Here is a 12427-nt window from a genome sequence, read left to right as displayed (position 1 = left end):
TAGAAAACCGCTTCTTTTTCCTTTAGATCAAAGCAGGAATCTCTAATATCTTGTAATTATCAAAGTCCGATAAAAACAGCATTGAATACGAGAAAGAAAGCAGGATATGCAGGATATTATCAACAGTATATTTGTTGGGTTCAGATTATAATTATAATTTATGATAGAATATCAACGAAAATGAAAATGAGACTGAATAGATCTTTTTAATTTCAAATATTAGAAATACTTTGGAATACGTAAAATCTAATTTTTTATTTTACTAAATTAGCATTTTAAATTCTATCTTGGGTAGACAGGGTGTCTCCAAAAAATGCAATAAAGTACTCCTAAAATAGTTCTACAGGTATTTTAATGATGCAAGCGTTTCACGAACCCTTTAGTTAGACGATTCTATGTAGAATTGTTAGCGTTACAGAATACATTAAAAACTAATAGTTTTATGCATGTTAATAATACTGAAATTATCTATTTATTATAGTAAGTATTACTTTAGAGAAGAACGTCAAGTGACCGATCTTATTTGTTATAAGATGACTTTAACATTTTTTACCGAATAATCCGTTATGAGTAATATAAATAATAAATGATGAAAGTCACAACAGAGATTGTATTCAGTAAATTTTGGTCTCTTCAATGTAAATAAGTCTTCCTTCAACAGTATAAAAACATATATAATTACTTATTCGATAATAGCTGATTAAAGCTAGTTTTTAATATTAAAAGAAGTTTGAAAAAACTGCAAAGAAATAGGATCGAATTGAATCTGTAACTCTATATATTTAATAATCAGGATAAGGACATAGCGAAATCTTTAATAATTTTCATACTTGCATTCGAAGATAATAAAGCTAGAGCTTAAGATAGATATAACCGTACTGACATTCTCCGAAAAATTATACTCGAAAATATGATAATGGCTGACTTTAGAAGGCATAGTATTTATCATCCTTACCGGGTATTAGGATATTGTTAGCATTAAAAAGGAATTACAATCATGATCTTGGAGCTTAAGGACTATTTAAGCGCCTTAGGAGCGAAAAAAAATAAAATACAAGTATTTTGTAAATTAAAACGATCATTTAATCTGTTATAACCGTCTACTCTGAACAAGAACATAATCCATGGCAACTTAATTAAGTTAACTAAGTTAAATATTCATTTGGTTAAGTAAAGTTTCTTCTATCTAACAACAATTATATTCAAGCGTTTAAAGGCATAAAATGATGCATTACATACATCTACCTTGATCATGGTAGTGAATTGCTACTTCATGGCATGACTTGCAAAATTTCAAATTAGTTATATGTATATTGTTAATATAACAATACCGTGGGTTAATCTTTCGATAGCACTTAATAATTTATTAGCTGAATATTATGGCTGTCGTATCTAAAAAAGGCAGTAATTGTTACTCAATGATTAGTCATTGAGCTGCAAAGCTTATGCCTTTACACTATACAGGGTGCATAGAGAAATATCTGTGGTAAAGATAATCGAAGAGTTGTAGTCAAAATGGGAACAGATTAAATTTCTTGTGCAGTAGAAAGCGCATTGATGGCGCGATATGCCAGACCACGACATGATTGGTTGTAGTATTTTAGTAGTTGGAATACCGACCATTCGATAAGAACTTTGAACTAGAATCATATAGTTAGAGAGTAACGTAGAACATAAAGAAAAAAGAACATAAAATTAGTTTTCAACAATGACCATATTACCCTATATTTCTTGACAAGGTGTCTTAGAATGAATGAAATACTTTACAGATAAAATGCCTAAAGCTATATCTGTCCCTCTCTCTCTTCATTTTATAAACAGTTTATCAAATTGTTAACTACAGATGTTGAATATCTCATTTTAAACGGTTAGATGTCGAAATTTTGCCATCTTATCCAGGTGATTCATTAATTATTCTTAGAATACGAAGATTTGTGCGTCTTAAGTTAGTACTACGCTATGCTGTAGAGTAAATTTCGATAAATAATTGGAAGGGTTGCATCATTACATGGAATACATGCAGATCCTACAATACTTTGCTTTATATGAAGTTAGGACGACTTTTCTAACCGAGTATAAAACGAAAGAATGGGACTTTCCCTGTTACCCATAATCATGTGAATATATTTTAAAATGCTCCGTAGTAACTTTCCATGATTAATAAGGCTATACTATCAAGTAAAGGTAGATCCTAAAGCTATTTGTTCTACATGCAAGCAAAGTCGAAATTCTAATCGGTTATTTGGCCATACAACGATAAAATCAAATTGTAGGACTGCTAGAAAAGATATTTGTTTATCATGAGTTATTACGCTGTGCAATATAACCAATTCTTGATCAGTTATTGACAAGACAGTAACCATAAAGAGACCGACTATTTTTTCAAGTACCTTACGAAGTATCATTCACAACTACATGCCCAATTGGCTAACATCACGGTAGGTCACTGGGAGATGGTCCAAAATTATACTTTGGGATAGATTTAAATAAAAACAATGATCCTGATTATACCTGTAAGGGCTCCTACTTGAATGACTTCTTTTACATAGGAATAATATCGAATTAAAACTTGGCCATAATCGGATGTTGTTGGCACCAGTGTTACTAAATCTGACGAATTAGATCCTAATTCTAATTCCTCAGTCGTCACAGTAGTTGATTCGGATCCGGATGATGTTGATTCCGAAGTAGACAATTCCACAGCAGTTGAACCTGATGTTTCCGATCCAGTTGTAGTCGATTCCGTTGTACCTAATTCTGATGTTGATGCTGATGTAGTTGATTCAGATGTAGCCGATTCTGTTGTAATTGATTCTGATGTGCCAGATAGCGATGTAGTCGATTGTTCCGTACCAAATTCTGATGTTGTCGATTGCACTGTACCTAGTTCCGATGTTGTTGATTCCAATGTCGTCGATCCTCCCGTAGTTGATTCTGATGTTGTGGATTCCAATATCGTCGATCCTTCCGTAGTTGATTCTGATGTTGTCGATTCAAATGTTGTTACTCCGTCTGTAGTGGATGGTATTGTTGCTACTGCAGTTGGTTGTGAAGTGATTGGTGATATTGGTGATGCTTCTGCAATCAGAACAAGCAGAGCAAGAAACTGAGCTCTAGCTAATTTAATGTCAGTATAAGATCACTTCCAAGTATTCTAACACTACAAAATAATTTATTTAGAACCTTTTTCACATAAACGATAAACAGACGAGGTGCATGGGTAGTTAACCCATTTGTAAGTGCCACTAAAAGGTGTAACAACGACACAATCATCAGTGTTAGGGCCAATCAAACCCCAATTAACGTAAGATATTGCCACTGTATCGTTAACCCAGATGAATTGAAATGGACTATTGACGTTGTGTATATCTCGGAGACCAATCCATAAATGCAAATTCAACGGCAAGGTAGCATTTAAGACTTTACTTATGGCCTCTTCGTTAACGATTGCTAAATCACCACCTTTGCCTTGGCAATCTGATCGACTGTCATCATAACCCAAATTGGTGCCATAAAGAGTGAAGGCACGATTTTCATATTGAAAATCGACAGTACAATCTGTTGCAATACATTGAAGTAAAAGCTAATTATTAGTTTATAATTATCAACAGAAAAATTAATGTAAATGAAGCTATTGCAGATAGTTTATTCAACATGAATGTTAAGGTCAATTCCCTCTTCTCAATAGTCTCAATAGCCACAATGGCAACGATTAATTTGATAAATAACAAGCATGAATATCGTTACTTAAGTCGGAAGAGTTGAATTCAAAACTATTCATTAATTTGATCATGATTAGAAAGGTCTCATTAAATATCATTAAGCATAAATAGAAATTTCCGTCTTGGTACTTATAAGGTAGCTAATTTTAGAAACTGAAAAAAAAATTGGATATACAGTACGTTGTTTTGTAACATATGCAAAAGTGATTCATTACATAATATACTGCAGTGTTGACATAGGGAATAAGCTTCAATCTCTTATCATTGCTAAAGAATTCTAGCTCTAAAAAATATAGTATGGAAATAGGCATAATCTAAGACAATTTCTATGTGGATAACATACGTTTATCTTTGATTTATTTCTAAACAGTGGCCGATTTAATTTAAGATCAATGGATAGGTTCCTCAGCTATCGTTGTTACACTTTCTAGTTTATCGTAACAATAATTTACTAGTCCAGTAGGGCTTGAGTACTGAACAATCACGAGACCAATAGAGCTTAAGTACCGAACTAACTTTATTATGCGTTAGGAGCCGTTATATTTAAGAGACAATTACCAGTAATGTGCAATAACGGACATACCATGAATGTTAACGACAATCTTATCTTATTCATAATAAGATAACAACTTATTTTCCTAGATATGCTATCTAGGACTTAATCGTCATCATTACAGACACGGACATACCATGAATGTTAACGACAATCTTATCTTATTCATAATAAGATAACAACTTATTTTCTTAGATATGCTATCTAGGACTTAATCGTCATCATTACAGAACAACTGCAGAAATATACTGAATAAACAGGCTTATTCAATATGATAGATCTTATCGATATTATGTCTACAACAACTGTATTATTTCGTAACAATCGTAGAAAAAATTTTGTAACGTTATTAAACTTATTATCGATTATGATCTATCTCAGAACATTAAAGGTGCTGACATTCTTCTGCGATATATAAATAAAAAGAAAGCAAAAAGAAAAGAAATTCCTGATATTCATAGTGTAATAAGAATCGCTGTCACACCGTCTCATCAGACTGCTTTTTTATTACTTGAATGTAGGATTATACTGTAGGTAATACTAACACCGTGGGGAAGAATAAAGTTTAATTGCAAACTAAATGTGATATGTCACAATACAGAACTAATACATACTGTGATAGAAGTAGAAGAAAAATGGCAAAATCCTTCTAATATTGCATCTAAGAGGAATAGTTATCTTGCTCTTTCGCATTCTCCTTAACAAGGTTTTGAAAATATATTGCCTAAGTAATAGTATGAATTTCTAAGGGAGTAGGAAACGCACGGTAACCTATAATGTTGAAATATCTCCGGACCCGGTACGAGAGATCAAATCTATTCCTTTCCTTCAATTAGTTAATTACATTTCTTACCGTACCTTTTTGACAGGCAAAATTGCGAGAATTCATGCAATTATCATAGTACCATGTATGATTGAATTGATATCTCATAGTACAACAGAGCTCTGCCGTATTATTCGATTCATGAGGTATAATGTTAGTGAAGTCGATTAATTGGCCATTCATCCATCGTAATTCATAATAATTAAGTTCTGAACTATAAAGATTGTGCAATCCGATCCATATGTCTGCATCAAGGCCAAGGTGATTGTAATACATTTTAGCGAATGATGTTTGCTTATCGTAAGTGTCTAATATAGCTAAACTACCGCCAACTGATTGGCAATATATTTGAGCAGTGAAAAAATTATATTGAAAGCTAGAAACATGATAACAGGTATTCACTTCATTGTCTGTTCGAATCCAAAATTTCTCCACTAAAATGACAGGAACAAGGATTTATGTATTAGTTATCTTAATTGTAGAGGCATTGGCATTGATATCCCCATACTGCAGTGATAGCTATCATGACATCTTATCTCAAGTAGATAAAATGTAAGACAACAATTTTAAGGCTAGTGTACAATAGAATGCACATTTAATGACTGCTTTGCACTTTTTAGATCTAACTGGTAATTCAATTTTCAGTTAGGAAAGATTTTTCAAGATTAACTTACTAGATGATGGTAATCCAAAAACCACACAAAATTGAAGTAAGAACAGCTATGAAAGAAATAACAAGTCAGTTAATATGAAATACTTCCAAGATATTAAGCCCTAGAAATAGCGGATTGCCGAAATGGATTCGTCGTTTTTGTAGTTAGTAGCAGTAAATTTCAAATATAGCCTGCATGTAACTGATCTACCATCATTTTCTGTCTTTAATAATCCACTTTTACAGAACTGAATCACATGATGAACGAGAAATAATTATATGAAGTTATTCTACTGCGCTTACAGTAAAACACGGATAACTTTTTGACGCCATTTTCGGATTGATTTTAAGACTAAATTATTCTAAAACGGTTTCGATTATTAAACACTTTTGTGTTTATTTTATATACAAATTAGGTCAATCTAGACGTACATTTTGATCGAATAAAATATTAATGAGTGACAGACAATTTGGCCAGGTGCAAATTTTTAATTTAACGACGCCTTATTCGTTCGTTATTTTTCAAGGCCTGTCATTCTGCGCTGTAGTAATTACACTAAAATAATGTATAATACTATACTGAAATTATTTTTTTGCCACCTTGGCATGATCGCTGATAGGTAATAGGATTTGCATACTAATGATGTCACAGCTAAAATATACTTATAGTTTTTAAGCATATATCCTTCATGATGGAACTTTCCTTTGAATTTCTTAGCAGCTTGATCAAACTAGCTAGTAGTCACTAAAAGTACATTTAATGCTAATGATGAAAAAGTGAATGCAATAAAAAGATCTGCAGTGGTGGTTGCTACTTCTACGATTCGCATTGAAATGGTCTAGTAGACCCAATTTCATAGTTTAAAGGGTTAACAAATCAAAAGATAAGGTAGTTGGCCTGTTTTATAAATAGTACTATAAGGTACGACGCTTGTTTAACCTGAAGAAAATAAAATAGCTATCACGATAGTTTATTCTTATGTTCATATTATACTAAACAAGGAAGTCATTAATTTAATTAATAAGAATGCAAGCATAATCATAATTTAGATTTATTAAAGTCATGGTAGCTCATCGACATGTGCTCTAGTGTTATCAACGGTAATACGTATATACTCGTATACAGCCGCTGTTTGCATTATGGTTCATAACTGTACGCATACGAATATATGATAATCGTTCTTATATTCAGCATTTCTATTTACCGTGTGTGGCTATAATCATTGCTAACAAATACGTGTACATTTGAAAGTTGATTTTACATCCAATTCGAATAATTACATGTAATTTATAGTTAATATGCCGTACACACTTTACGACAAAAATTATTCATCTTTGTAAGTAGACTAAAAAAAGCTAAAGTTCAATCTTGATTCATAAATTAAAATTCACCTATCCTTACACTTACCCTCCATCATGACTTAGGATAGGCTTATGACATAGAGGGCCTCAAATAGACCGTTAACGTTATAAAATTTTAAGCCATAAAATGAATCTTTCCTTTATTAGTTAATTAGTTTATAGCTTCTCTATAACAGACGTTGAAGATTAATTAAGACCAGCTCTTCATTCTCTAATTGAATATAAGATGATTGCGTATCAATCTTATTTGTTGATACGTTTCAGCTCTATTCTCAGCCTTTGCAATTATTACTAAATATTAAATCGACGATAAATGAATGCGATTTAGGGATTACAGTTTTGAAATTGCGAGCATCAGATTAAAAATTCTGGCCTTTTCTAAAGGGACAAAATTGGCATGAATTGGGGATGGGTATTCTCATTGATTATGGATTAACCATATTTCACTGATCAATTCCATACCTGTAATTATGTAGCGGAAATACTTTAGCATTATTTCATGTAAGTCATTCTATTACTGAAGAATCATTTATTGCTGCAATACTTGATTAAAAACCAAGAACTATGCAAAATAGAGATAAATCGAATAATTAGAAGTTAAACTATAGACAATGAATTAATTTAAAATTTATCGCAATTCTAATAATGATGAAAAAATGATGACCTACTTTTAGCGGATAATTGTAAAAATGACTGTTCAATTTTAAAAGGAAATTTTCCTATTGTTATAATAGCGATTTGAAGACATGTTGCATACTGCCAGCTATTAATCGCCGTCAGAAAATGTCGTATACTGTGTGCGTATTGTTGACTAATATTATGATTGACAATTCATCTAGATATTTGATAGCGAACCGAAGAGCTAAAGCTCTCATTCATTGACGTAAGCACGGTTGATTCAGGCAGAAATCGATTATCACAGCAGCTCAATCCTTGCTTAGGGATCAAGCTAAGTACTCTTGACATGTAACAATTATCTTGACAGTTCTAGTAGAGGGCTTTTGTAAACAGACGTGGTTTCTGTCAGTAGTTTAAGAAAGGATTTCGATGAGTACAAGAGCTGGCAAGATACTACAGGTTTATTTAGATATACATAAAGGATCAATCTTGACATTGGAATACCGGAGTTGTAATGTGTGATAAATTGATACGTAAGAGGAGTGTTTGGTAGTGCCTAATTTACAGCATAAAGATGTAAAAAGGCAAAATAGATGCTTTTTCTAAGAGAATTTCTCTTCAAAGTCCCAAGTCAAAAGCGGCTACGATGCAAAGCATAAGACAAGCTAGCTACATCAAAGTTTCTCTAATTAATAATACTAGTAAAGCCCCCGTTCAAATGGACGGATATATATTCTACACAAAGCAAGACATTAAAAGGAAATTCACAGCCATATTCTTTCTGATTGCTGTCTATATGCTTTCTCTGTCTCTATCCTGTAATATTCACCGTATAAACTAGTATCAACCGTGCATATCAAGTGGCATTCATGAATTCATAATTGTGCCATCAATATTATAGTTTTTATTATGTGATGAATCATATGTTAACACGCAGTTATTAAATTAACAAATATCCAATGTCGTCGAAAAGTATAATGTGATTCTTACTATACTTCTGTAGACTTGGCTATTAATTTATTATTTATGATAGTTTTGCACCAGGGAAATTGGTGAGGCTATTTAATGCTTGAGACCTGATAAGTGAGTCGCTAAGTTAATGGATAACACTTATTTGTAAATTCAATCGTCCATTTAACTTAATAACTTATATCTTGAGCACTTTACAACGGCTAAAGACACCAATGCAAGTCATCATGTACAGTAGAATCACTTCCTATGCGCTAATTGGTGGTGAATTATTGTGGTCTTGTCCATTTCCTTGTGCTCCTTGTCGAATTGCAGTAAGAGTTAACACGATTAGTGTTGCAGTAGTTTACAATAACAGTATGGTACGAGTAAAAGCGGTGTGATGTACACTGTACAGTACAGTCCTGTACTGTATGTAAAACAGATGTCATCCAACTAGGTTCAATTTCCACTATAACATGGTGACTTGGACGACATGTATTTTGTTTGTATTTTCCACAGTACAGTACAGTACGTACTGTGGAAAAATACTATCTACTGTAGATGGCCACCGCCCAAAAGTGCGGCTTCACTTTGTGGGTGTGTTGCGTCATTCACCCTGACTACTGACTCTCAGTCAGAAGAGTGACTTGACCATGACTGAAGCGGTAACGGGACGTCATGGGTGCTGTCATTTTCGTTGAGTCATGGTGGTTTCATGCACTGTAGGGTACAGTACTTGATATTGTAACAGAACTGTACAGTACTGTACATGTACTGTTCACTCAGTGTACAGTACTGTACAGTCCAGGACTGCCAACGGATTGTAAGACCAATACTGTACTGTTAGTGGTCTTCCAAGTCTCTGCCTGTTACTGGATTGTCCCTGCCATTCACTCTCGGGACCATCGCATTTTTCAAAATAATCTTGCTGATCATTTCTTGATCGAGCAATAAGAAGAAGCAAGGGAAAAGATCTTGTGATCGATCGATCAGTCATACGGAGCGTATCATGTTTTGCAGCTGGAGAAGCGAAAAATATAAAGATCACTTTGAATCGGGTAGGAAACAATGTTGTTGATAGGACTTAATACTGCTCAATCCTTTCAAATGGATCATCATGACAGGTTTCTCAATCGATTGCCGGCCTACGATCATGGACAACGTTTCTTCATCTACTGTTCATTGAGCGGTTGCTCTCTTGAAAATGCGATCAATTCCATTTCACGCACCAACCAAGATTCTGAAGCGTAACATCGTAATGTTACGCTTCAGAATTTGGCTTGGTCCGTAAAGTGGAATTGATCCCATTCTAATTGGAGTACAGACTCATGTGTAAATCATTGCGTACTTATGAAGGTTTATAAACATCCATTATACTGTACTGTATCTATAATTAATGATCGTAGTGCACTGCAAGTAGATCGTGGAGTTGTATGATTTCATGGCAATCCTTTCACTGTCAAGTAGGAAAAGGCAGTACTTTGCCTTCTTGACGGTGAACTAGTAGTATGTGGGAGGGAGGACTTGACAAAGCAGCTGTAGCTGGCACTAAGCAATCACGCTCAGTGAAATGGAATGGATAAAAGGTGGTTTACATGGGTAAAATCACTAAATTACCTTTACTGTAGAGAGCAAAGTTATTATCGTAACCTTACTTCATCTATCAAAGTAATGGAAAATTTGTGGCAAGTTCATCCAAATCTGCTTAACGGTATCGTTTAGGGATGGAGAGTCAATAATAAAATAGATCTACGGCAGTCACGGCTGTTGTGCCAATTTTCATTACCTTACAATTTATAGAATTCATCGAGATACTCGTACCTAGAAATAAACATCCAGCACTGTAAATGTAGAGTAGTAGTTCATGATGGAATGAAAACGGAAAAATTGTATGGTTATCCGTTGACTATATCTTTATCAGTAAAGTACTGTCCGTGAATGCATAACATTTGGATATGGCATCTGCGCCATAATTATAGCCGTTCATTTCTGCATGTAATTTACAAAAGATATCGCAACACTTATCGAATAGACTACACAAGGACACAATGAATTAATTCTATAAGTAATATGAATGGTTGCCGATCTTGTATCGCCTTTCACTCCAAACCCAGCTATCTCTGTAATTGAATAATGCCTTTACAAAGTTACGTTATTTGTATGCAACAGGATGACATAAGAAACCTGAACTAGTCTTCAGTCAATTATCATGACAAAGTATCCGGTGCTTAACATCGATATGAAGTGACCGTTATTAATGTACGCCAAATATACACCCGTGGAGGCAATTGGAGGCAGCGCAAAATCATTTAGGATGGTAATGATTGTAAAATGCGATGCTTATCTATTTTTTTATCTTTTGTCATTAGGCAAATATGTCTGCTCAAAGTGCAATCATGACTTATTTCCTAGCAAGTCTAAATATGAGCATTCATCACCTTGGCCTGCTTTCACTGAAACAGTTTCCGAAAATAGCCTATCAAAATATGAAGAATCACCTGGAGCACTAAAAGTTTCCTGCGGTAACTGTGGACAAGGTCTTGGTCACGAATTTCTTCGTGATGGACCTGGTGGTAAATCGCGTTTTTGAATATTCTCAAATTCGCTCAAATTCGTTCCAAAAGCTAATTAAGCTGGAATGAATACCGTTTTTTATACTTTAACTTTATTGATAGTTAACAGTCACATAGATATCTTGTAATCGATTGCTATCCACTATATGTTTTACGTAACAAAACATAATTGTATGACAATGAAGTTGAACCACACGCGAACGCTCTTTCCTAGTTTTATTCTATGTGTTTATCGGCTTAAAGAGTAGCTCATTTTTTAGCAAACAAAACAAGATTGAAAAGTCGTCGTTTACTGATGTAACTTCAAAATTGTTATAAGCTGTCTTATTAGGACGATAGGCATAGTGACTAGCTGCAGCGTTTGCAACAAAATTAAAACTATTTAAAATTTATACATATTCTTGTAATATTCATAAAGCAGTCGGTTATATTATTACTAATGGTAAATATTTCTAAATTTTATTCGTATTTGAAATTAGCTTCGAGAGAATAACATGACGGGCTTAAACTACAGCCGATATGGCCGTTTTTGCTTCTGATGACTTTATTTGATCGAAGCTAATTGCTAATTTAGTGACATGTTTATTTTACTTCCTTTCTAGCGATTTCCATGTATTGTAGATGTTAGCGTAACTGCTACTACGCACGATAGTTTTGCTTGTGATACTGCGTTAAAGATATAAGCGTACTGAGAAATGGGTATAGAATCGTAACTTGTTAAAACTGCTTAAAAAAGGTGTAATCAATTCATGATTACTTACGGAATAGTTTAACAGTAATCTGCTAATAAATATTTTCTTTCTGACTTCTGTTTATTCTGCGTGTAATAAATCACAATACACTAAAGCCCTATAGAATGGTGGGCGATGATGTACTACTAGTTAATATAATGCTTCAATAAAATAGTCTCTATGTATATCAAACACAACCTGATATAACTTACATCGATAGTATTATTGCCTACGTAATTGTATTGATGTTGATAAGAACATATTACCGACCGATAAATAGATTTCATTCATGAGCCAGTAAGTACGGTCTGACAAGTAAACAGTCGTAAAAGATACGTGGACAAAATACTCAACTTTATTACAATCATTTTCAAAAATAGCTATTTCAATTACTCTTATATTTATTTCATTTAATAATATAAAACATTTAGCGCATCAGAAT

General features: G+C 33.5%; 2 protein-coding genes across 2 annotated transcripts; one reads left to right on the top strand and one right to left on the bottom strand.

The window, feature by feature from the left end:
* Positions 1 to 1443: 1443 nt before the first annotated feature.
* On the bottom strand, positions 1444 to 6083 carry TRIADDRAFT_56679 (uncharacterized protein; the record flags this gene model as incomplete). The annotated part of the gene is made up of 6 exons (XM_002112512.1): positions 1444 to 1640; positions 2512 to 3078; positions 3184 to 3583; positions 5129 to 5532; positions 5773 to 5818; positions 6054 to 6083. The coding sequence occupies 6 exons, from the start codon at positions 6081 to 6083 to the stop codon at positions 1444 to 1446; spliced, it is 1644 nt and encodes a 547-aa protein (XP_002112548.1).
* Positions 6084 to 9664: 3581 nt separating this feature from the next.
* On the top strand, positions 9665 to 11512 carry TRIADDRAFT_63115 (expressed hypothetical protein). The gene is made up of 2 exons (XM_002112955.1): positions 9665 to 9739; positions 11051 to 11512. Exons 1-2 carry the CDS (start codon positions 9691 to 9693, stop codon positions 11269 to 11271), a joined length of 270 nt encoding a protein of 89 aa, XP_002112991.1. The 5' UTR covers positions 9665 to 9690; the 3' UTR covers positions 11272 to 11512.
* Positions 11513 to 12427: the final 915 nt, after the last annotated feature.

Source organism: Trichoplax adhaerens, genomic scaffold, assembly GCF_000150275.1.
Source record: "Trichoplax adhaerens TRIADscaffold_5 genomic scaffold, whole genome shotgun sequence".
In the NCBI taxonomy this organism is placed as follows: domain Eukaryota; kingdom Metazoa; phylum Placozoa; class Uniplacotomia; order Trichoplacea; family Trichoplacidae; genus Trichoplax; species Trichoplax adhaerens.
The sequence above is the reverse complement of the archived record's forward strand: the minus strand, read 5'-3'. Positions and strand labels throughout refer to the sequence as shown.